At 38.5% G+C, this 27,424-nt stretch overlaps 2 protein-coding genes across 2 annotated transcripts; both read right to left on the reverse strand.

Moving 5' to 3' along the window:
- TNFSF13B (TNF superfamily member 13b) lies at positions 1–27,033 on the reverse strand. Its single transcript, XM_075061503.1, has 8 exons — positions 26,961–27,033; positions 15,553–16,012; positions 15,344–15,449; positions 4,732–4,788; positions 4,338–4,450; positions 4,095–4,245; positions 1,378–2,922; positions 1–1,302 (listed from the first exon to the last, which is right to left on the reverse strand). The coding sequence occupies exons 2-7, from the start codon at positions 15,994–15,996 to the stop codon at positions 2,810–2,812; spliced, it is 984 nt and encodes a 327-aa protein (XP_074917604.1). The 5' UTR covers positions 15,997–16,012; positions 26,961–27,033; the 3' UTR covers positions 1–1,302; positions 1,378–2,809.
- On the reverse strand, positions 21,667–26,998 carry ABHD13 (abhydrolase domain containing 13). The gene has a single exon (XM_032794338.2). It carries the CDS (start codon positions 26,996–26,998, stop codon positions 25,985–25,987), a length of 1,014 nt encoding a protein of 337 aa, XP_032650229.1. The 3' UTR covers positions 21,667–25,984.
- Positions 27,034–27,424: the final 391 nt, after the last annotated feature.

The following is a 27,424-nucleotide window of genomic DNA, read 5'->3' on the forward strand; positions in this document are numbered from 1 at the left end:
TTAGTATTTAGACATGGCTTTATTGATGCATTCACCAACATTCAGTGGAAGAATAGTCTACTCTTTAGACCACCACTTTCCTCTTTTTAATTCATCCTCCTTTTGCTGTTACTATCCTTCTATCATTTCTTTCCCTGCAGCTATTCCTCATTACTCTCCACTCAGTGGGCTTCATGCTCTCATCAATGAGGCAATGCTGCCATTAGAAAAGTTATCATTCAGAGTTAGAGTTAGTTTTGCTCCAAATTAGACTAACTTAGAGATGGAGGAGCTCACAGCTTTCAGAGATTGGTTCAGACTGGGGTCAAGTACAGGAAATCAGTCATTATCAGTTCCCAGCCTGTTCATATCTGGGAGGTTTTTTTCACAACAATGAGGCTTAGAAACTTACTTTTTGTATTAAATGAAAGCTGAGATTCTCTAGAATCTGACCATAGCATGCAGTCCATGGAAATATACCAAATGGACCAGGTATTTGACACCACAGCATGAAAATGTTAAGCGTGATATATAGTCATAATATCATATAGCAAGTGTGTAAAGGAACAATGAGTGGCATCAGATTGACACTCAAACAGGTCATCAACAAACTTAGAACATTTAGATCCATTACAGTCATCTGCCACTTGAGCTAATGCAGTAAAAGAGAGCAGTATGTTGTCATCATCTTCTATGATGGCAATGATACATACACTTTGCTAGAGCGTTGTGGTGCTGACCATTAGCCAGCTCAAAGAAGTGTTAGGAGTGCTAAGGCACCTGTGCATGGTTACCAAAGAGATGTTAAGTGGGCTACCAAACATACCATTCACTTGTGCTGATAGGAATCAAGAGAATGCCAAGAGGCATTATAATGGGATCAAGCCAATTCATCTGTCTGTCAGAATAGTTCAAATAAATGTTAGTGCTATTGTCTACACATCTGTAATTTGATTTGCATTATATGTATACTCTATGCTTAATTAATCCTAGATCAGAGGTTTGTGTCAGCTGTAAGAGGAGAATTTGCTTGATGTGTAAACTTCCTGAAAGCTAATGAATGTCATCTGTATTGTTTTCACTTATCTATCCCTATTAGAATGTAATGGCAGGTAACTGCATATGTATATCACTATAACTGGATTACTTGTATATGCATAGGAAGTAAAATGTTAATTTCAAAACAAGTGGTCCTTGATGTGATGACCTGAGATGAAAAACTCAAAATGCACTCTTCAGAGGGAGAGTCTATGCTTTGAGTACAAGCATTTGCTTGGGTGCTTTTCAGGGGAAACAGCTATAAAAGTGAGCCCTGGGAATGATCTATTTGGATGCTGTCAGGGGACATTGCAGATACAAGACAGAGGTCACCAAAGACATTTTGGGAAACCCTGAGACACTTATGGAAGCTAGTAGACATCACTACTATTATTTTGGACTTACAAAGTTTGACTCACCTGTTATGTATATTACCTGCTTTAAACTCTCAATATCTTTCATTTCTTTAGTTTAATTTACTAATCATCTTTGAGATTTGAAGTATACCTTGACCTGGGGTAAGTGGCTGGCCCTTTTTGGCTGGGAGTAACCGAAAGCATGACAATTTTTGACTTTAATAACCTTTCATCATTAAGTGCAGTTTGTCTGGGTCATAATATAGGCAGAAAAGTCTAAGGCAACTGGCTGTGGCTCCTTGGTAAGCTAGTATAGTGATTGAGGAGCACACATTTGTTGCTGGTTTGGTGAAATCTAATTATAGAATATACCACCAGTTTGGATCTGTCTTCCCTGTTTTTTGACAGTTTGAACTGAGATTGGCACTCTCAGCTGTGACCCATTCCAGATTCTGTGACAAGGGTTTCATAGACAGCAGAGGAATGGTGAAATTCAGGTATCTTGGGTTGTATTTGGGGTCTGGAGGAAAGACATTTCTGCCCATTTTCCCTCAAGCTTAATTCCATTTCCACTATCCTTGCTCCCCTTCAGGCTGTCTCTGTCCTATCTTTTCACCGCACCTGTTGGCCTCACCTAGTCCCATTTTCTTCTCCTAAGCAATCCTAGTGTCCACTCAGGCATCTTATCCCAGTCTCCTTCCTCAGGAAGTCCTAGTCTCACCCCTCTGGATTTCCTATCCCAATCCTATGTCCTTCCCCCACCACTGCCCCGGTCAGTCTTCCTCCCCAACCCCTATTTCCTCATCTGATTTCAGTTTCCTCCAAAAGTTCACAGTCAATGCTAAAAACGGGGCTGACAATTGTATATTTGTAAGCTAAATCTTCGCCTGCAGATTATTTAGCAATTTCTCATACACTGTATGTTAATATGTATGCTGAGGGTTCTACTCTTCGGTGATTCTTTCTTATTTAACAATAAAACACTTGTGAAATTTAATATGAATCTGAGTAGTGTTTACGTTGACTTGTTTATGTTACTTTAGTACCTCCTGGATAATGATTTACTAATCACAATGGTCTTCATTACATTTGAGATATTTTGGGTCAAACTCTACAGTATCAAGGCCCTGAGTAACACCTCATGGACAAGAAGTTGTTTCAAAGCTGTAAGACATGTCTGTATAGCCACTGGTATTTTTATTCCTCTATTGCCTAAAATAACCTATATTTCTGGTAATTCACATGACAGTCACATCATAAGTATGTCTGCTGGGTTTCCTGTTTTGGGCTGGCTCATCAAACCAAAGAAAGGGGGTTTAAAAAAAAGAAAAGAAAAGAAAAAGATTGATTGGCAGCTTGACTGTATCTCCATTTTTTTCAATTACATAAAAACAAAAAAGAGAACAGAGATAAGAACGATGCAAAACTGTAGAGTATCACAGGAGTCGAACTGCACCAAAAAAGGTGCCATCTCCATCCAATGATATTTTGGCCCTTCTCCGTGGTATTGTAAGTTGAAGTTCATCCCCTTCTTCTAATTTTGCAATGCCTGGAAAAGAATTTGGAATATCTTTAAATAGGTATTTTACATATGGTAGTAGTCTAATAGATTGCATTCAGAGAGTATATTTTGTATTACCTAAACACACGTTATTTGCAATACAAAAAAATTAATATCATTGGGTCCAATCTTGCAATCTTTACTCAGGCAAAGCTCACATTTAAATTCACATATGATTTTGACCTTACATTTGAATGTCATTCCCTAATGATTACATTCTGTTCTTAAAGAACAACTGCCACACTTCAGCAAAGTTACCATAAGCATAACAAATTGCCTTGTATTTCTTGTCCTCTAATTGGTGATTATGACAATATTTATATGCAAAGAATTTTTCCTTTCTAATTAGCTCCCTGCTACATGCGTCATTTAGCAATGGCACAATCCAGTGTCTGTGTCTAAGAACAGCTTTTATTGTGGTGAATTGTGATGCCATATACAATGAACTCTGGCATCAATGAATATATCAGGCACATGGATACAAGGTAAATACACGGAAGAAAACATTGATAGAGCTTGCTAAACAACAACGATGGGAAAAGAAGTCTAGAGAAGTAAAGGCAATTAAAAGAGGTTGGGTAAAATATAGTCTGACAGGCTGCAACAGTGGTTCTTTAAATCTTGCACAGGGGTTAATATAACACATACGTGTTTACTGCAGACTGCTGGAACTCTGCTAATATAAAAGTATTATTTTTGTATTGTAGTGCATATCTTGATTTACTTGCACGCAACATTTCTGATGGGACTGTCAAACACACTCTGCATTGGCCTAACTCTGTTTGCACTTAAGTCAATACTGAGACTCCAGTCATCTTTATTAGGAGCAGAGAGTTAGGCTGATACTGACTGCCTCATCCTAAAGATGCTTAAATCCATATTTGATTGACTAAAGCAGAACAAAGATGCCTAAAATGGCTATTGAAGTATCTACAGTAAATACAGATTTGAGCATCTAAGTATGAAAATTTGACTCCATGGAATTTCAATCATAAGAAAAATATATGTTAATTGAGCACATACCAAAGTATGCCATACTTTTATTGGCAAGGTGATTTCTGAATCCATTACATTTTCACTATATGTAATCATGTATCACTGCAAATTGTATTTGGTACTGCTTTACTATAAATAAGAAGGGTAAAAGCTCAGATACTTACCAGCAGTATAGCAAGAATTATTAGGATAAGAATGAGGCATGTTTTGGATACAACGAAATAATGTCACCAAACTGAGATCATCACCAAATACATGAGCCTTTTTCCTTTGTATTAGATGTCCCATAGCAAATGTTGTATCTGTATATAGAACCTGAAGAATAAAAAAGAAACAAATTTCAGACATACACTGTGAAGCTGTTAAGCACCCTAAGTCCAATTTTAAAGTGAAAAGAATATTCTTACCTGACCATATATGAAAAAGTAACCTGCTTCTTTGACCAATATTTTATTTCCTTGCTCTTCCAGAGCTGTTCCTCTTTTAAAGCTAAGAAGCCATGGAACAATACTTGAGTCATCTAGGGGAGAGAGAGAGAGAATAATTTCTGGTAAGAAAAAAAATCAAAATTAGTTCCTTCTAGTTTCCTTTGGTCAAAAATCAACAGTGCTGACCTCTTGAAAAATAGAATTTAGAGAGGGGGATTTTCCAATTTAAATGGGGAGGAGATTTGCGAGACTTATCCAGATCCAAAATTTTCATTAGTTTTTGTAACTGGCATTATATTAATCAGAATAGTGCTTGTTAGTTAGCCCGGAGTTTGAGTAGAAAAATATGTGAATACATGGAAGGCACTGTTACCTTTTTGTTGGATGTTACTTTTGCTATCAGCAATCAATTGCAGACAGGCCTGTAGCACTGAAAAGAAAAAAAAACAAGACTCCTTTTGTAATTAAAGAAAACAAATGAGAGGAAGTAATTAAGAGAATGGTTTAAGATCTTGGAAGGGTAAAAAGCGACAAAGCATACTCATGAGGAAAACACTCTTATTCTCACTATGTGAAAGCAGGATCTCCCATTTCTTCTTGTGGCAGATACTTGTCAGATGTGCAGAACAGCCACCAGATTTTCACATTAAAGGGTCCTGGAGAAATTCAGAGATCATGCAGCCAACCTTGACTACTATGAGAAAACACTGGTCTTTCATCTGGGTTTCTTGTATACTTTAACAATGTAGCGTTAAGTCAAATGAGTTAGATGCTATTGGCTCCATTAATTTAGTTACACCTCTAACTGAAACCCCACCAGACAATTCTCAGTTGTGATCGAGGTCAGGCTTTCAAAAGATTTATTTTTTTTAGTATTTGCAGGAGTTTTTTAGTTTCACATAATATAAAAAAAAAAAATGCCAAGAGTGAATACAAATTCATTTCCTATTACATTCCTAAAAGATTAAGATTTCCCCATGTTCCAGAACAACAGGACTTTAGTGAAATTGCCTAATCTAGAAAGTGCTGATACAATGTTTGTAAGAGAAATTGTTGCATTTACAGCTATAAAACTTCTAGTACTTGCCAAAACTCATCCATTGCCTTAAAGCTTTGACACTGCATGCATTGGATAGAAATACAGGATACAAATTTAGTTATAGAAAAATAAGAAATACTGTGGTATTTTAAAGTGTTGGATAGCAGATAAATACAATTTAAGGCACTTTAAAAAAATCTGCCACAGATAAGTGTCAAGAATCATAATAAAGAATAAAGGAGTCTATAAAGTTGCATTCACTAAGCACAGATCTCAGTTAAGCCTTATTCTTTACTGTTACTTCAAAGGATGAAAGTGTTAAATAAAAAAATGTCTACAGTACTGTCCAGAAAGTGGATGAATGTGCTAATCTAGTAATTTATCAAAAACAAAGAGAAGAAAATCCTAATTTGTTGACTCTCACTTCCTGAAGCAGATCAACTCTGTGGGAAAATTCTGCCACCCTTACTCAAACTGCTCCACAAGCAGGTCTATTTTTTTAAAAACTAATGTTAAGACCTATGTTCCTTATTACTGAGCCATATTAACTATTTACTGTGCAGTAGACTACACTGAAAATTTCTTTTCGACCTTCAGAAAAGTCAGTCACTTTTGCGTATGTAACTATCTTTTAAAAGAACGAGAAGAGATCTGGCGTCAGATGTGTGGTCCTGCTTCTATCACGGCTACTTCTGGTGATTTTTATAGCATTTCTTTTTTTACTAAAACTATAGTGGGTCAGATACATAGGCTGATTCATGCCAGCTAACGCCACTGACTTCAATTAAACTATGCTTATGTGCACATGCTGAAAATCTGGGCTTGTATAGTTTTGTGATGGTAGTAATAAAAACTCATCATTCCAGGACATAGGGTGGAATAGCTCAGTGGTTTGAGCATTGGCCTGCTAAACCCAGGCTTGTGAGCTCAATCCTTGAAGGGGCTATTTAGGGATCTGGGGCAAAAATCTGTCAGGAACAGTACTTGGTCCTGCTGTGAAGGCAGGGGACAGGATTCAATGACCTTTCAAGGTCCCTTCCAGTTCTATAAAAAAAATTCCAGGACACTGCTATGTAATTATTAAAGCAGTAATATCCTAAAGGTCTGATATCATCTAAGAAACTTTTTCATAACAAATACAAGTACCACGTCTATTGTCACGTATAAAGTATTCCTAATTATGACCTAAAGAAAACCATCTGTTTGTCTAATCTTTTTGTGCATCGAGATGACAATGATTATATTCCTTGGAATATAATCCTTTACTTTTTATAAGGAGGGGACAAAAGATGATGTAGTTTTGTTCACTGGTGTTAGAGCAAATGTTAACTGGCAAATTAAACCTCTTATTTAAAACCACAGCAGTGTCCAAGAAGCTAATGTCTAGTTCAGAACTACCAACAGCAACAGTTTTTTTTAAAACATTCAAAATTCAGGAGCAACAGGTCCCGATCCTGCAAAATACTTTGCTTTGTTACCTTCAATGGGGATATTCACATATTTAAACCTGAGTACGTTTAAGTACTTTTCTGAATCAGGGCCATAGGGAGTAACATTACTGCTTGTTAAACAGAAAATAAGGAAGAAAACAATTTTCTCTGAGGAATCAGTATGGTTCCTCAGCAACACATTACTTCTGATAGTCAATCTATTTCAAGAAGGAAGGATGGCTTACTCAGACAACAACGCCAAACACATACAACACACAAATACAGAATTAACAAATAATAACTATTAATAATTATAGATTGGAATGAATTAAAAAAAATTCCTTATCTGAACACCCTAATCTCTGTGTAAATTGAGATCTGAGTGGGCTAGGCCCTTCCCAAATGATAAATATAATAATAATTAATAATGTCACAATGTGTATAAAATTGTTTACAATCATCTAAAAACATATTATAACAACTAAAGAAAACAGATTACATCATCATCATAACGACAGTATGCATTGCATCTGGAGTATTCAAAACTTGCATAATCTCTTGGGACCTCATACAGAAAAGAACTGCTCTTCTTGTAAGACAAGTTTTTCTAACTTTTACACCTCCAGGGGAAAAAAATTATAGTAACCATGTTTCAGAATGTAATGTATCCATTTAGCTCAGGGAAGAGACATCTGACCTTAGAGACTTCAGGTGCATTAACAAACCACAAACAGAACTTAAAGGGATGTGGCCTGTCTGAGCAATGCATGTTTATTTTCCAAAACACTAGGAAGGACTGTCCTGTGTGTCTAGTGAAGCTGTTGCTCTAGTAACATGTTTCTTACACATGAGACTGCAGACTGGGTCTATGTATACATCCATGCATGATCAGAGACTTTGTATCAATATTATCACATCCCCTCCCATGCTGCCTTTATAAGATCTTATTTGCATAGTTACCCACGTCCTAATAAATTCGGACCTAACCTTCCAAGTGTATTAATTCTTGAAGAAATTTTCAAACGTGGGTTCCTAAATTTAAGTACATACATATAGATTATGGTGCTAATTAAAAGTGGCCTGAGGTGCCAAACACTAACAATTCCCATTGATGCCAAATAGAGTTGGCAGAGTTTAGTAACTTTGAAAAACAAACTACTTATGTAGCTGCCTAAACATGGCTTTAGGCACACAATTTAGGGTACACCCAAGTTTGAACACACAGGCATTAGCCCCCTAAGTATCTTTAGAGAGATGCTTGCTAAAAGGATTTCCACACATCCTTTCTTTCTCTCATGGCCCTCATATATTTATTCTCCATGGACTTTCTGGAACATGCTTGAGTACTGTATAATTCTACATAAAGTGGGATTTTGTTTCTATCCCATTTTTCTTCCAGGAGCTCTTGCTTTATTTTTCATCCATAGAAGGGAATGATGAAATATCCCTATATGATTCAACTGTGCATTTTTAAAACGGGTTAATCTGGCATTCAGTACTAGAAATACTTCAGATACCTAAACTAGTAAAGACAGCCTAATCCCATTGTAAGGGCAGGTTAGTTGTATTTAGGGGATGTGACTCAGATCTAACATATATCCCCAAAATATTTGTTGCAGTATATTCATCTTAATAGATTGACCATTACTGTGTTATGTTCCACATAGTAAGTGATTTGCTGTGTAATTCACCCCAAATATTTTATGTACATATTAATTGCACATAATGGAATTTGTCTTTTATAAGGGAGAGTTTACTTTTGTGTAGCTATTTTTGAGTGCTCAATATTTCACATAATATGCATAGTATTAATTCATCCAGGCAGTAAATTGGATCTTTCATGCTAAACTGCATGTCCTGGATTAAATCTCTTTATGCCATGTGGTCGAGGAGTAGTTGCATCCTCTTTGACTTACATTGCTGTCAGCAGAAAAAAGACAAAACAATTTTTTTTTTCTTTTCCAGACCAGAAGTAGAACTTGAGAACTGTATCCACCTTTCCATGACATTTGCAAAAATACTGGGTATCCTCATGACCTGCTGGGGGCATTATGCTAGTCACCCTTTTTCCCCCTTTGGGGATGGCAAGGAAAGATTGGCCAAGGCAGGGTGGGTTTTTTCATCTTCCCCACAACAGGTCTAGAAAACAGTGGGGAAGGGCAGGAGGCTTAGGTCATAATTAGGGCTCTGTGGCTGTCCTGGAGGTTGAGGAAGTCATGGATTTCATGACTTCCCTTGACCTCCATGACTTCTGCAGCGCTCAGTTGGCTAGCCCCAGCTGGCCCCGGGGACAGACACACCTGCTGCTGCTGGAGTGGTTCTGCAGACAGCCACACCGGCCGCTACTGAAGCTGCCCCAGAGCCAGCCACACTGGCCACTGCTCCCTGGCTGTGTTCCTGGCAGCAGCTAGAGCAGAGGTTGGGGTGGGGTGACCCTCCAGCAGCTGGTGCTGCTGGACCTAGGTCATCCCCCTGCCCCCAAGACCAGTGGCCCCACTGCTAAGATTTAGTCAGGGGTATTTATAGTACAAGTCATGGACAGATCACAGGTCATGACTTTTTGTTTATTGCCCGTGACCTGTCCATGACTTGTATTAAAAACACCCATGACTAAATTGTAGCCTTAGTTATAACATCACAACTTAGCATAGAAGACTCTTAGCAGATGTCCAGTGCAGGGTCTTGTTATAGAAGGGATATGATTGTCAAACACTATGGATTGGAAAAGCATTGGAAAAAGGCATTCCTAAAGAGAGCTGAGAAAGTGGGGTTAGGACTCCCGTGTCTGGAGGAGTGGGGCACCAACTCTCTCGTTTCATAGCTCCCTTTATCTCCTACAAGCAAAGGGTGGCAAGGTCCTAGCTATGGGATGACTGGGACCAGGATGAGGATTACATGGAAATGATTAAGCAATGATGACGACCTGAATTTATTGCCAAGTACACCCAAATATTTTATGTGAATACAGCTGTGGCCTAATTAAACCACATCCATTACTACCTCCCTCTCTTCTGGCAAGCCTGGAATAGTTAGAGGAACAGACAAAGGGTGATAGCTATAACAAGTTAACATTGAAGTTTGCATGCTGTTAATTATTAAGTCTGGACATGGGCATCTGCTGAAGAGGATCTTGACAGTTGTGGGTGTGAATTTGCTATCTTGTACGCCAGATTAGGCTGTTGCACTGATGTTTGAATGATGTGGAAATTTTCTGTGGCTAAATGGAACCCAAGGAACCTTTTGTTAGGGAAATTGGAGCAGGTGTTCTGTGACTTCTCAGTACAACACAATAAATATTTGCTGTGAATTCATGGAATAACCACAAAAAAACCCTTTACCAAATCTTAAACTGACAAAGGGCTTGATTCTAATATCCCTTATTTTTTTCTGGCACCAAAGTTATTTTTGAGTTGCACTGGTCGAAATGAGATCAGAATCAGGCCCACATAGTACATCAGGCCCACACAGTACATGGGAATGAAACTTTGGCACACACAGGAACTAACAGTTTGGCTCAGATAACCAAAAACCACCTTCTTGTTCCTGGACATCACGGTGCATGGATCTCTGGCATAAAACATGTTGGCACAAAATGAACAAATGTAACCATAGTGTTTAATATGGGGCTAGTTTCAGTTGTGCTGAAGACGCTATATTTTCCTCTGTCAGAAAGAAAGAAACTCATTGCTCTTAAAAAAAAAAAAAAAAAAAAAAAAGTCCTGTCATAAATGGTTTGATGATTTCTCTGCCTGGGTGTTAATTATATGTACTCCTGGCAATCGTCTATTAACTTCCACTCAGCGCAGCAAGAATTCTGACTTTGAGTGATAAGCATACTGCTATATTTGGAATTGTTGATCGAAACCACTTCTTTCCCATCTACTTGGGCTTTAACTTAAGGGTACATATTGTACTAGCACTGATGATTATATATTATAAGGATATAATAGTGTCCTCCAAAATAAACTTTTAAAAGACCATAATTGTGATGTGTTCATTTTTGTTTCACTCCTCATAGTAATCAAAATCCTACTGTGTGGTCATTTTTACATGCAGAATTCCCAGGAAATGAAAAGAAAAGTATTAAGCAGGAGTTCTATGCAGGCAACAGCTGCTGCATTGGACATATGGGATAAATAATGGTACATATAAAAGAAAACTACTGCCCGAAATATATATTAAAATTAATTTTAAAAAGTTTGATAAAATATTTAAACATTATCAAAACTAGATTCTTCATATTTAATTAAACTTAAAATACTGTCTTTATCTGCAGCCTAATGAAGAGAGATGCCAACAATAATATTTGAGATGACATTTTCTATTATTAACTTTTTATAAACCAATGAAATTATCAGTGAATTATGGTCAATGACCTCATAAGAGTTAAAGCAAACTGTGAGACCATCAGAAACTAATATATTCATAAAAATACTTCACTGAAAAGTTGCTGTGAGGCCTTGAATTAGCAAAGCACTTAGGCACACGCTTAACCTTAAGCTCATGACTTCAATATGAAAGAAACAGAATCCATAGGGTCATTCAGCACCTACAACAGTGTTTCTCAAGTTGGGGTCACCGCTTGTGTCGGGAAAGCCCCTGGCGGGCTGGGCCACTTTGTTTACCTGCCCCATTCGCAGGTCTGGCCGATCACGGCTCCCACTGGCTGCGGTTTGCTGCTGCTCCAGGCCAATGGGAGCTTCTGTAAGCAGCGCGGGCCAAGGGACTTACTGGCTGCCGCTTCCAGCAGCCCCCATTGGCCTGCACGGTGAACCGCGGCCAGTGGGAGCCACAATCAGCCAGACCTGTGGACAAGGCAGGTAAACAAACTGGCCTGGCCCACCAAGGGCTTTCCCTACACAAGCAGTGACCCCAGTTTGAGAAACACTGGCCTAGAAGGATTGGGGTGGCACCAAAATGTGTGACGACTTGAAGACTGAATCTGCAGCGACAACCATTACCATGACTAAATGTGAGAGGATTCAGCACCATGACCACCACCATCCTTCCTGGTTACTCCAGCCCCTCTGCTGTAAGACTATCTGCACTGCTGTTTGTGAACCTCACTGGCCAGAAAGTTTGATCCAGGGACACACAGTTTCTTAGAGAACACTGGCACGCTGATGTCACTGCAACATTGTACACAAGAGAGACGAGGGACAATTCTATTATGAAGATCTGTCTTTCATTTTGGCATCTGCCTCATTTTGACATATCTCTAAAAGTTATTTGTTTTAATGATGTTCTTGCTGGAGACTATGGAGACCTTTGGGACTGAAAAAATAGACATAATGACATTCCTGTGAGCCACAAAGGGACTTTAATATACAAGATTTTCAACTCACTTCCCCAGTACTCTGTAACGTAAATTGTGGGGCCTCATTAGTGACACTTTTGTAGCGATAACTAGCTTAGTATAATTTTTCTTTTAAATCAGTTTTCACTTTGTGATTCTTTCTATTTTCTATACTATGCCAATCAAAAGTTGTCTTTATTTAAGCTAACTGAAACCGGATGTGAAGACAGGTAAATTGGAGATACTTGTTGGTGGACACCTTGAAGAGAATAAACCTGAATTTTGACTTCAGAGGAGGCTGAATAAGAAAGAGTAGGGATAACACAATTGGTCTCTCCAAAGAAAATTTGAAGAGGGACTGATAAAAGCCACCAGAGACCTGTGGCTGAGAAAGCTGAATAAGTCTGCAGAGTGCTAAGTCCAATTACATTTACCAAAGCTGGTATCTAACCTCGGTAGGTGTTTTTGCTTGTATTTAAGTGTTAGGCATAGAACAATACTAAAAGTGGCTCTGGTGACATGCCATAAGAAGTTGATGGGGCTGCACAAAGAGCACTAAGTTTTCTCAAACTGCAGATTCTTTCTTCGTAAGATCTCCAAGACACAGCCTTTCCTAGCCGTGAAAACTCGCCTCATCATCTTGTGTCTTGATTACTTGACAAATGCAATCTTGCCCTGCTCATATCCATTCAGAATGCTGCTGCAAAGATCATTTTTCTAGCCTGTTGCTTTGACCAAGTCTCTCCACTGATGCCCTTTCTCTATCGCATCAAACACAAGTGACTTGACTTCACTTTAAAGGGCCTTCACAGCCTACCTCCACTCTACCCTCATTTTGCATTTGTTATCAATATATCAACTCCCAGCTCTGATTCGTCAAAAGTGCCAACCTCCTCCAAGCTCAAGCACCTTCATGCTTTTCTCCCATGCTGTCCCTCATGCTTGGGAGATTCTCCCCATAAACATCCACAAAGAGACCTCAATATCCTCCACATTTTTCCTAAAACTTTCCTTTGCGATGATGCCTACCAAGAACTTGACAAGGGTTAGGCTGCTGGTGTGCTGAGAACACTGCCTATCATGCTGACCAATACTGTCTCATTATTTCCTTGTGCTCCCCGTCAGTCTGTCTCCATCTATTGCCTCGTGTCTTATACTTAGATTGTAAGATCTTTGAAGCAGGGATTGTCCTTTTGTTCTGTACAGAGCCTAGCACAGTGGGATCCTGGTCTATGACTGGGGCTCCTAGGAACCATGGTAATACAAAGAAAAAATAATGATAGTTTGAATCTGCACTGTATTGAGGGCTTTATTAAACTAAGGGCCTAATCCAAAGTCTATTGAGTCAACTGTAATAATCCTATTGAATTCAATAGGCTTTGGATTAGGTCCTCCATGAATACAGTATTTTCTTTTTGGGGACTCAGAGGAAAGTAAGTGAATATATAGTAACTTGGGCTTAGCCTACTAAATGAAGTTTCAGTTAAACAAACATCTCACTTTACTTAAAATGTGTCTTTGGCTGATAGTTTAAAGTCTGCTTTAGGGTTGATGTACACACACAAATTGTTGATTTAACTAAACTAAATCAACATCCAGTCAAACTAATTTCAGAGAGTGTCCACATGAGGACTGCACTGATTTTTAATAAATTTACAAACTGCCTTTAGTTAAATCATTGTAATGTGAGGAGGTAAACTGGGTCTTTATTAAAATAAAAAGCACATTGACTTTTGGGAACTATAGGGACAACTTTAGCGCTCTTCATGCACTTATATGCCTATTAATTTTACGGGTCATGAGTAAGGCTGTGAGTTTATCATGGAGGTCACAGATTCTGTGACTTTCCGTGACCTCTGTGATTTCTGCAGCAGCTGGTGCTGGCTCAGGGGATGCCCGAGCCAGGCAGCCCCCGGGCCAGCAGCAGCAGTTTGGGTGTGTGGGAGGGGGCTCAGGGCTACGGGCAGGGAGTTGGGGAGTGGGGGAAGAGCTTTCCTCAGGATGGGGAGCTTCCACTGGCATGGCCCTGCAGCTAGTAGGCGGCGAAAGGGCTGGGGGAGACACTGCACCACCTGCTGCCTGTGCCTGCAGGTCCCATCCACGCAGCTCCCCTTGGCTGCAGTTCTCAACCAATGGGAGCTGCGGCAGCTGGCACTTGTGCCCCTCCACCGCTTAGGAACTCTAGGGATGTGGAGCCAGGTAGGAAGCCCCTGCCAGCCCCACCAACCCACTCCCACTCCCCCCCACACACACTTCCCTCCCAACACCAGCAGGAGTCCCAGGCCACGCGCTGTGGCCTGGCCATCCTCCCAGCACCTGCGGCGCCCCCCAGACCTCCCCCACCAAGTTTTAGTCACAGGTATTTTTAGTAAAAATCACAGACAGGTCACAGGCCATGAATTTTTGTTTATTGCCTGCGACCTGTCCAGGATTTTTCCTAAAAATACCTGTGACTAAAACATAGCAGACTTGGGAGGATAATAAAGCGTTGGTCTTTCATCAACAGAAAAATGATTCCATTAAAATTGTAACACGCACAAAATGATTTCTAAAGAGTTTTAAAAGTTTTCTATGAAGCCTCAAATAGAGTTAAAGCCACAAGAGAGTTCTGACATAAAATTTTTTTAAAGCACCACCTTTTCAACAGAAGTATTTATATTTTTTAAAGGGAAACATTTTGAGCAAGAGTGACTAGTCTGTTGGATTCTTTTTGTTCTGCCTCTTTTGACAGGTACAAATTAGCTGCTCTTTGTGAAAACTTAAGACTTCCCCAAACAAAGCTGTGAAGCTGTCCCGCAACTTCTCTCTTTCATGAGGAAACTGGTAAGTATTACCAGAAAAGTGACTTTATTATGATTTAAAAAAAAAAAAAAAATCTAAACTCAAAGAGTCGTGTGAATTTACTGCTCTGGTTTGGTTCACTATAGAGAGGTGCTTGAGTTATGAGAAGCAGGTTGGGATCCATATCCAAAAACTTGCCAAAAGGGGATCAAAAACTGGGCAGGGGATCAATATTCCCTTTGGGTGGTTATGTTTAGAGTTAACACCATTCATTCTACAACAAGAGTGTACAGCAAAGGGGGATATTGTGCTGCTGTTTCTTCCAGTTGAGAACATGAGTCAAGCTCTGCTGTTTTCCTCACCTCCCAACCCCATCCTCTGTCTCTCTCCAGTATCTATACATCTTCCTCCAAGCAGTTCAACCCATCTTGTCACTTACTTATTTCTTCTGTGGGCAGCGCAGACCTTCTCCCTCTGCTTCTGTCTGTACTCCAGCCTCTCTTTTCATTGCCTTCACCTGCCTCAGAAGCAGGCAGCCTGATTTCCTGACAATGACAAACAAGGTTAGACCAGGGAAAGCAGCTCCAAATACTCATCCCCTCCTCATCCTAGCAACAAAAGCGGGTCTCAGAGGCCACTGCAACTCACCTGCCTGACAGCGGCTGCTGTTAACTGCAAGGAAGAAGAGAATACAGTACCCTCTTTACTCTCATCCTGGGCCTGGGGTAGCGGAGCTCTTGCCTGGACTCTGTAGATCAGCTCGCTGCGGAGAGTTGCTAGTTCTGCTTTAAGTGTGAGAACGTGGTAAAGACACACTGCTGCAAGACAAGAGGACAGGAGCGTTGCAAGCCACAGGAATGTGACCGAGAGCAGTCCTTTCCTGCCCAAACCAGCACCAGAGAGAGCAGGAGAGGAGGAGATACCCTTCTGTTGGATGATGTGCACACAGTCCATGGATTTCATCTCTGCTCTTTCCTTACTAAAGCCAGACGGAACATTCAGCTCTGTCTCCTTCTGGGGTGTAATCCATTTTGCCAGTTGCTGGCTGAAACTAAGGGCAGTCAAAATATCTGACCAAAACGCCCAGATCATTTCCTGTCATATGGAGCTGTTGATTCAAACATTAAGTTTAATGTACAGGATAAGTGTCTAAGATGCAGGCTTTCTTCACTGCTCTGCATCTTGGCAAATTATTAGTCTCTCTTCAGCTGCTTGCTCAATCTACCTTCCTCATTTCACTTTCAGCTATTTACTTTTTATGGCAACTTGCCCATTACCATCTCCTGTTATCTTTGTACCCAGACATGATTAAAACATTAGATACCATTTGCATCCTGAATATGTGGAAATAGTGCAGAAGAGATTTAAGACTCTCTGTCAAAGTATTGTATCCTGTTGCAACCTAACACATAATGTGGTCTCTAAAAATAGAAATATACAGTAGTTCTCAAGAAAATGGAATGTATGGCAGTGCATGGACTGACAGAATTTCTATCGTTATCCTGTATCCTAAAAACAGAACAAAAAGTTTTCCAAGGTACAGGTAGCAGAGCATTTCATTTCTTTGACTGCGTGAAGTTGCAGGCTCAATGGAGGGCCAGACGTTCCCCAAGAATTTGAGAACAAACTTTTAATTACAATTTGTTTAATAAATTTGCCGATTCTGCTGCAGAGTTCAAGCATTATGTGGAATTAACCAAGGATTGATACAAAGGGGATGGTAGAAAGGAAGTGTATGGAGAATTCCAAAAAGAGGAAGAACTTGTTCCACCATCCATGCACTTTAGAAGGCAAAGATAATTCATGGAATTTAAACCTGTCTGCTTAATTTTACTTTGTAAACCTGTGTGCTTGGCTTTGGGCTCATTTCTTCCTATGGTCCTATTAATCACTGCATCCCTCTGAGCTTTCAGACAGAATCTTAAAATGGGGGTGAGGGGAATCTGAGGTTCTACTGTAGTTAGAGTTACGAACACCGGAATTACAAACTGACCAGTCAACCACACACCTCATTTGAAATCAGAAGTATATAATCGGGCAGCAGCAGGGCTTCCTCTTCACCTCCCGCCACGCCCCCCCCCCCGCAAAAGCAAATACAGTACAGTACTGTATTAAACGTAAACTACTAAAGCATACAGGGAAAGCAGCATTTTTCTTCTGCATAATAAAGTTTCAAAGCTGTATTAAGTCAATGTTCAGTTATAAACTTTTGAAAAAAACATCCATGACATTTTGTTCAGACTTACGAATATTTCAGAATTATGAACAACCTCCATTCCTGCGGTGTACGTAACTGAAGTTCTATTGTAATTTACACTCTTGCCATCTTTTGCTTAATTCAGCTGCAACAGAATGTTGCAGTACATCCCTTCAGCAACACAGACAACCATGAAAATGTCAGATGCGTCCACCACACTCTGCATTGACTTCCCATAAAAGTTAAGTTCAAGGTCTCAGTCCTCATCTTCAAAGGACTCAACAGTCTGGGCCCATGACATCTAAGAGCTCAGCTGATGCTCCAGGATGAGGACTATGGAAAACAGGAATAATGGAACTTCCTACTACAAGGGTAAAACTCGTATGTGTAAGAAACAGGATCTTGGGGATGGTCTCAGACTGTGGAATGAACTCCTTCAGGAACGAAGGATCATCATAAACGTCACATCTTCTCACTCTAAGTGCAATGTATACTTTTTTTCAACTTTGCCTTTTCTAACAAATACATAACAGTATGTACCCAAAGCACTACACTGCACACACAAATTCTCTCCCTCGGGAGAGAATGAGAAGAAGAACAAACCACACATGACAAATGTCATCCATCTCACTTACTGTATTACTGGAAGGTGCTCAGATATTATGGCGATTAGGGTAGTTTGAGAACATATGTAGAACAGAATCCCATGATCTCCCCCCAGTGAAATTCAGGGTAATTTTAGTTATATATTTTATGGGTTGTGTATTTTAATGATTATATATTATTTGATAAAGAGTATTGATTTGGCACATAAACAGGAAATATAATTTGTATTACATAGTACTTAGAGGCCTCAGCTGTGTAGGGTCCCATTGTTCTAGCTATCGCATATACATATAAGAGACAGTCCCTGCTTTGAAGCGTTTGCAATCTAAATAGACAGAACTGTCACAGGGAGGACAACGGAAGAGTAGTAAGTAGTAACCCAAGATTTAAAAAAAAATCTGCTAAACACAGAGGAAATTTCAGAGGACTGGAAAAAAAGGGTAATGTGCCAATATTTCATCCTCTGAGATGAAGTGAAGGTGCTCAGGGGAAATTTGCAAGTACCAGCATCTGGACCACACGAGAGAGGGATTGTTTTCACTATGGGGGTAAGTCGACCTAAGTTACACTACTCCAGCTACATGAATAACGTAGCTGGAGTTGACGCAGCTAGGGTCTTCACTTCACTGAGTCAATGGGAGATGCTCTCCAGTTGACTTCCCTTACTCTTCCCAGAAAGCTGGAGTACCAGGGTCGAATGGAGAGTACTCTGCCACCGATGTAGTAGGTCTTCAGTAGACCCGCTAAATATTGCGGCAGCATCAATCTCCCAGTAGTGAAGGCCAACCCTTAAGAATCAGTAAATAAAAAGGAAGTCCCTGTCTCACACAGGGCCCAGTACGGCTAAAGCTGTTCCTTCACTGTTATCTTGGCTATGTATGCAATGTCTGGGGGGCTGGCAATTTAAGTATAATCACAGAACGCAATTTTTTTTAAAAAAGCTAGAAATAATTAAGCAGTACTGTACACATTTTGGACGGGGACAAATGAGTGAAACATAGAGGCTTCCTCTCTAGCCAGCTTTAGAGAAAATATCTCCTTATGATCCTACTTAAATTATGTATTAAAATACAGCCTGAACAAACCCCATTTGAAAGGCAGTATACAAGTCAAGAAATATTGCACCAAATTCAAAACTGTCTCTTCACGGTATGTGTTTCTTTTTGGGAAGTATAAAACAGCAGCTTGGCTTATATGTTGCATTTTGAGTAATGTTATTTTTCTTCTTTTGCGATCCCACACTGTTTATCTTTTTCATATAGTTACCATCTACATTTCCACTCATACAAAATTCACACTGATGTCAGTAGCAATTTTGTTTGAGCAAGAACTGCAAGTTCAGACCTTCACTCCACAGTGCACAAAAGTCATGTAAACTATATAGATGGGCAATTTACATCTACCGTACCATTGAATGCTCTGTAAACATGGTTATTTTAGAGTGCCTTTTAAAGAGAACAGGAATACTACAGGGAAGAAAAATAAGCAGAAGATTATTTTACGAAGCACACTGTAGAACAAGAAAAGATCAAGTCCCATACAGAAAGTAAAATAGGATCAAATAGAAACAAATGGGATTTATATTTTGAAGCCACCATTAGCAATCATTTCCTCTGTTTGCATGCTGGAAAAGGAATTTAGAAAAGGGTCACACTGCTTCATCTGGGGAAGCATGAAAAAAACCAAAGCTTACAATATACAGAATTCCGAAGTTTGGTTACCTAGCAACATAACATTACTGCCTTTCCCCATGTCCTTATGTAAAACACAAACAAACTTTGTACATCTGAGCTAAAATGAGTTGTGATGATGAAGTTAAAAGGAAGCCACCCCTCCTCAGCTGGAAGTGGGTGCTCTAGATATGCTCTAGGAATTATTTTGGGGCAAGTTCTAGGGCCTGTGTTATACAAGTCAGACTAGAAGATCATAACAGTACCTTATGGCCTTGGAGTCTGAGTTCATGGGCTACAGTAGTAGTTGGGGTCCCTGCAGACCCAGTAACAAGGAGAGCACAGGGCTAAAGATCTTAGTAGTGTCAAGTCAGAGTCTCATTTACACACAGCCAGCTCTCTCACTGAGCTGCTGCAGTCTTCATGGAACACTGAATACTATGCCCTTGGCACGGGCATAGTATTTCATTTTCAAATTTCACAACCAGTTGGCACACTGCATTGTGAGTTACAAAACCTGAAGTCTTTGCCTCCTTGAGATAACAGGTGGGGTCAGCACTTTTCTTATATTAGAGGCAATATACACGCATGGCTCTGTGTATAATGCAGTTGCGGGTGTCTATGCAAACATCTGCATATTTTTCCATTTTAAAAAGTTTCTTTATTATTGTGCTCCAGCACCTAAGCTTAGCTTTTAAGTAAAAGCTTAAGTATAATGAGTGAAAAGATAATCGTCAAAATGTGCACGAAAAATAAACATGCCGCACCATATGCAGAGCTTGCACACAGAATGACAAAATAGCTGAGAAAGATGAACTGCTCCCATTAATCAACATTTTGGGAGAAAAACCTCAATTCTAATGACAAGTTAAAGATCAACATGGTTACTTCACAACTGTTTAGATTAGTGCGGGGTGGGGGGGAGGACGGGAGCTAATGCCTGAGGTTTTCCTTAGTGGTTTTAGGTCACCAATTTGAGAGATTTTTAAAGGAGTCTTTTTCAGGACGCACTGAATACCCATGCTTTGAAAAATAAAACCCCTTTAAAGATGTCTCAAGTGGGGCACAGAAAACTATTAAATATGAACTGCTTTATGAAACTGTTACAGGATACTATTTATAAGATATACATATAAAATCTGATTCTACTCAGGTTCCTGTACCATGCAATCCAGACACTTCTATTACACTGCATTTCTTAAGTTACATGTTTATTGATTTTTTGTAGTTAAGATAAGTGTAGATAAACCATTAACCTTTCAAAAATTAATGCCAAGCTCTTCTGGGCAGTGGCTACTTGCACGTGGATTACTTACATGTGGAATATGCTTAACATTGAGGGAACTACTGTGCATTGTGTAGGTTTTTTTTAAAAAAAAACAAACAAACAAACAATAACAAAAAATATGACAAGACTTTTCCTTGCAATTTTCCCTTTTAAATTTCCTTTCTGAGAACTAAACAAGTTAAAATTCTTTTTGACTGGAAGTTCAAATGATGAATTTTAAATTCTGTCCTCTAGGTGTTTCAAAAGGTGAAAAACATACCATAATAACCCTTTTATGATCCTGGAGAGGGTAATATTGAGTTTACAACTGTAGATACAAGGGCAAGAAATCCCTCAGTCACTGAGTAATAGTGATGAACAAAACCCCAGCAGTAGTTTTCATAGTCTTCTGCAGTAAGTAGGGGTTTGCCTATGATATAATATAGTTTTGCAAGTATAGGGTAAAAGCTAAGTATGATTACATAAACTGCATAAAATCAAGTACGCCACTGACACATTTTAAATTTGTTTCTCAGGATGATCAGGTAGTGGAGCTAGTGAAAGTTTTTTGGGAGGATGGAAGACATCCTGTACAGATTTCAGAATGGTTTTCACCTTGCTTTTAATCCAGATTAAGAAACTAAATATTCAGACAATCGTTCAGTCTGAAAGAGGAAATATAAGGGGGCCAAAAGAAGAGGAAGTCTGAAAGATATAAAGATGAAAAAGGGTAGCAGAAGGTCACCGATTATGAGCTGTACTCTGTCACTCTGAGAAGCTGAAAACAGGTTAGCAGTTCTAGAATTGGATGCTTGCAATTTTTAAAAAAACACCTTGTTAATTATATCTCTGTGCAGTAACAGAACATCTAATATGGGTAATCTGTATTCCATTTATATTGATTTGTTTTGTAAATAAATTGTAAATATATTACCTGTTAAACAGCAGAAGTTACCAGGCAATCCAAAAAAGCCTAAATTCATTCTGAAGACAGATCACAAACTGGAACAAGACATTAATGGCACTTTTAATGTATCAATTTATTGCACATCAGTACATAAAAATAGAATGTGTTTTGTAAAATCAATTTTATTGTAAAAGCCAGACTAGAATGAAAGTGTTTGTAAAAACTGCAATGGTTAGCACATATACTGACATTTATGCTTAGTGGGCAAAATACAGAATTAGAAGTACTACTTCATAGGATACTTAAACTGAATACTAAAAAATTAAAGAAAATTCATTCCTTGAACATTCAGTGACTGACTTTAAATTCAGAATATCAGCTTTATTTAGCTATTGAATGTGCTTTAGCTACATAGGTTTTTCTCTTCTGCATGATTCTACTGTAAACTATACAGACAGGAGAGCATTATAAGTTGTTCTAAACGGGACACACCAATAGTAGTTTGATCCCGTCCTGTGCAGGAGGCATTAGTTTTATTTTTGGCAAAGTGACTCTTGCAAATTGGCACATCATTTTAAAAATGCACTTGAAGAAAGTGATTTATGAAATATAACTGGAGGTATATCTGCATCGCTTTGCTAACTGAAAGTGTCAAAATCTTGTAAACTTGTCAAATCTTAGGATTTTAGGGTCAGAGAACTATTCACTTGTACATTTGTCCAAGGTGACACTACTAATTAGCCAGGAGAGAGAGAGAGAATGAGTCTGAGAATGCATCTACCCTTACAACTGGGAGACTGTCCACAAATATCAAGTCTGCCAAATATGTCTGTGCTGTATTCTTTTACCTGAGAATGGACATGAGGGCACCTATATTAGTTATTTCCCCCCTGCTTTGAAAGCACAGCTTATATCTTTGCATTTCACAGTTTCAGAACTAGATATTGGGAATGTAAACATGGGCCAATAGGAAGCATTACGTGTTTCCACTAATTACATTGAGAAAGAAAGTACTCTTGCCTGGGGGGATTTATCACAAAGACACTAGTGGCACAGCAACTGTATTTTGACTCCCAATTCTTTTGAAGTCTATTATATATATAGGCAGTTCCTACTCAAGCATAGTACTACTATAATCTTTAAACCTAAGAGTGACCCCTCTGTAAACCCTGGATCCAGACTACTTAGTCCCTTCTCCCCAAACAACTCTGATTGGTAATCATACAAAATAAGAATATATACTGTTCACAGTTAAATACTTCCTCTGTTATTTTTTGCAAGAGGGAATATTTTACATGGAGGAGCACTGGCAAAGGTGCAATTGACTTAATTACCCTTCCATTTACTTTTTCAGTTAAACACAAATGATATAACAGCAGGAATACTTTAGCCAAATGGCAAAGATTCTTCTCAATACCCAACCATAACAGCTGCTTCTGAAGCTGAAAACTCAACAGCAAAACACTGGTTTGTCACTGTACAATTTGGAGCCAGAATGAGTGCACTGCTGTAGACAAAAGTCTTGACTTGTCAGATGTTCCACTTTTGTTTTCAATAAATAATCATATTGACAGCAGTGTAGCATTTACAGAAAACAAACAAAACTGGTTTAAGTATTCCCTCCTCACCTGCCCCAGATGGATTTCAAAGCGAAAAGGTAAACTTCTGTTAAAGATTCAGTTTCTCATTCACACTGCTTAACATGACCCTATCCCTATATGGCACAGGAAAGGAGTCTGAACATGTGTATGTGGTTGAAGGAGTAAAAAGGGGAGGGTCACTATTCAGTTTAATAAATCCTGTGGATATAGACACCTCATACCTGGGATAAATAGTCATCACAATGTGCAGGTTTTCAGATATATGACTTGAAAACCCACAGTCGCTATGGTGAAAACATATGGTTTGGAGATCAAGAGTGCACTGCTAAACAGTTCTAGTTTGTCACGATTTCCTGCCCCTTCCCTCCCCACACCAGTTGCTTTTGCAACTATGGGCCCAATTCAGCATTCCCTACTCAGATAATACAAGTGCAGAAAGAGCCCTTTATGGAGTCAGAGTTTACACTAAAAATACACATTTAATTTATGTTCAGCTTTTGCTTTGGAAATCCATATTTTATATTGGGCATAATTTGATAATTGCCAGACATGACAACTTTTGAAGCAGCTATTTACAGAGGTGAATTTACAACCTTCAACAAATAATCTGCATGAGTAGCTCCTACTATTAAAAACTTTTTCTTTCAGAACAGCAATATTTGTCCCACTTAGGATAAATAAATATCTGAGTATTTTCTGTAGGAATTTAGTCAGTTCCAAATCTCTGATGCAGCTGAAATAGTACAACACAAGAAAAAAAATTGTGAAAAATATACACGGTCTGATAGGAATATACCAAGTAAACGAACATTATGATCAATTAAATCCTTTTAGCCGTTAAGGTTGCCACTTCTACATCACAAAGGAAAAGAAATATACCACACAACACTGAAATAATTATAGGAGACAAGGAGAGTTTATAACGAGGCAGTTCTAAGGTGACTCCAGTCATTTTAAAGGAATTCTGACTTCAGTATTAAAAAAATACTTGTCACTGAGATGGCAGCAATATAGGATATGTCTTTATTAAGAAAAGAGTAACCACTGTTGAAAATTTTCTGTAGTTGAGAAATTTCACCCCTCACGTCCATATTTAATTTGTTGATAACTACATATCCATGTGTAATACCTGTACTTCCATATAATAAAACACTCATTAAGGCACTAGTTCAGGAATGCAGCTTTGTTCACTGAAGCTAATGGACCTTGAGCACATGCTTAAGTGTCACTCCTAAACAGAAATGGATTCAAGCATGTATGGAAGTGCTTTCCTGAATTAGGGCTTAAGAGAATTCAGTCTACAACAGCAACAGTACAAATTTTTGAATGGAAAAATCTTTTTTCACTGATAGCTTTTTTTAACCGGACTAAGTATACTTGTTGAATAGGCAAACTGCATATCATCTGCAGCAAATGAGTAATTAAACCTAGACAAGGTATTTTATATATTTGTACATGTTAACTGAGCTGATGCCAGACAGCTTTGGTATAGCTGTTCAAGCAAGGATCCTCATTCTAGAAGGAGGGTCACAATCAGGTTCTTATCTTATTATTCAACACTGCTGACACTAAAGTGGTCACCATTAACTCTTAATGTGACTGGAAGAAATTCACATTTTTGTTGATGGTACTTACAATCTGTCTGCACACTATACAATAAAATTTAAATAAAAAATCCACAAACAAAAGGCTAAAAGAGTTAAAATAAAATGATCTATATTCACTAGAATTTAACAAATCCTAAATCTGTTGAGTCTAAATGTTTATGTGGCTTTCTTATCCCTATCATAGAAACTCCACAAATCAAACTCTAATGTTTTAACAGACTAGTTGTTTTAGAAGTGTATGTAGAGGGAGTACAAACATGTTTAAGTTCATCACATTTTAAATCAAATGTAAGTTTACATGTAGCACCCCACCCGCCACCTCTTCAACAAATAGAGTTGCTCTTTCTGCTATCCTGCCCCACAGACATGGGATACCCTACCTAAACTGATGATTCTATCGCGATGCCAACAAGAAATAACAACTAATAATGGCTAAGTTGAAGAGCTGTGGACAAACAATAATAGTTTTGAAAGAGTTATATTTGGATGGTACATTTTTTTCCCCCTCTTCATCCATTAATTCTCTTCTCAGACAGCAGGCTGTACAAGGAAAATAAACATCTCTTGGCCTTTACGCATGGACGCTCAAATTTGTGAGCACTAATACACTGTGAATGAAATTAATATAGAAAATTGGCTTTTCCTCTTAACCTTGAATTTGTAATATAATATATATAAATCATAAAAATAATCAGGGTCATACACCCATAGGTATACACTGCCATTAATACTATTTACATTACTAAGCATATCTTGCATAACACAGAAATTCAAGGAATAAAACACTCACGCATGGTATACTTAAACTAAATCCTAAAAGAGAAATACTGTTATGGAACATATTTTCCTAATCGTGATTGGCCAAATAGCTGATACATACAGCAGAGAATACTGAAGAGCCTTCTGTCATCTTAAAACTAATATAAATTGTAATCATGTAGTCACAAGAAGTTTTTAATAGCCTTCACTGTATATATCGAACAAGTGGAAGAATAAACATATCCAAAAAGTGTATGGGAAAGACCTGTAGAACTGTTCACTCATTTACAATATTGCAAATGTAAAAACTATCTGGATCATCATAATAAAGTATTAGACCTTTCCAAGTTTAATTTCACTCTTTAGGCAAGTACAGACATAATATACATTTAAAAATTGACATTCTTTTACAATTTTTCACAAATCAAGGTACAGTGCAGTTTTATCAGAAAAAAGGGAATATCAATTATATTATTGTTACATTAGATGATGTTTTTGCCATTTCTTCAGGGGAGTGACTCTTTATTACTTCTTTGATGAACTGTTCAAGTGCAGTGAAATAACCTTGACACTGCCAAGTGTCATTATGAGTTCCATCTGGAAATATTGCCAATCTCTTTGTCCGAGATGGGGATAATTCATAAAGCTGCTTCATCATAACTGGTGGAATTAACTGGTCAGATAGCCCAGAGATGAAGAGAGAAGGCATTCTGCACTGAGAGATTTTTCTGTAGGACAGGTATTGATTTTTGTAGCACCACAAAGGAAGATATCTCATTGGGAAGAAAGAAAACAAAGTGCTGGCCATATGTGGAATGCTAAGAAATGTGTTCTCCACCATTATGGCAGAAATCCTATGGGAATTTTCAGAAGCTAAATGAACCGCCACTGCTCCCCCCAAGGAACGGCCAAAGAGAAAGATTTTTGTTTTATCAAGGTCAGACCTAGTCATCACGTAGTCTAGCACAGCCTCAGAATCTAAATATAAACCTTCTTCACTTGCTTCTCCTTCACTTTTTCCATAACCTCTATAATCAACCAGAAACAAGTTTACTTTCAGGTTTACCAGCATCAGCAAAGCATTTGGTAACCTGTGACCAATGTTGCCTGCATTCCCATGAAAATAAATGATAGTAGGAGAATACGCTGCATTGTCCCCAGTGTATCTCAACAGAATAAGATTGAGAAGAACTCCATCTTTGGTTTTGATGAAGATGTTTTCATGTGGTATACCAGTAGGCATAGGAACATAAAGGCGTGAAGAAGAGGGCTGTTCTGGGAAGTAAAGCAATACATCTTGGAATTTATATAGTATACCTGCTATTGATACAAATATTAACATAAGTAAAGTAATGCCGCCATACAAATGAAAAGTTACTATCAAAGGTAAGAGAGAAATACGGCAGAGACCCCAAGACCACGATGCCAAAGCCAGTAGCCACCTTTCAACAAAGGTCCAAAGCATCCATGACTTTTCCATTGCAGTAGTGAGTGATCTTTTAGTCCATATGTATCCTGCAAAAAACCCAAATATACATACATAAATATCAAACATGGAAAACAGTCAAGCAAGCATTCATATTCCTGAAGATTAGTAGCAAACCACTGCAGAAACAAAAGGTAACAACAAACTACTGCTTATTTCATCTTTTACGTAACTGCATCACTTTAATCACTTTCCAAACTTCAACTATAATAATCAGCAGCATCTGACGAAGTGGGTATTCACCCACGAAAGCTCATGGTCCAAAACGTGTGTTAGTCTATAAGGTGCCACAGGATTCTTTGCTGCTTTTAATAATCAGCAGGGCTCCTAGAAATTCATTTGTCATGGAAAACCATGGAATTCGTGTTTTTATACAGAATCTTTAGTTTTGTGAAAAAAACAAAAAACAAAAAAACCATT

This window comes from Chelonoidis abingdonii, chromosome 1, assembly GCF_003597395.2.
Source record: "Chelonoidis abingdonii isolate Lonesome George chromosome 1, CheloAbing_2.0, whole genome shotgun sequence".
Lineage (NCBI taxonomy): Eukaryota > Metazoa > Chordata > Testudines > Testudinidae > Chelonoidis > Chelonoidis abingdonii.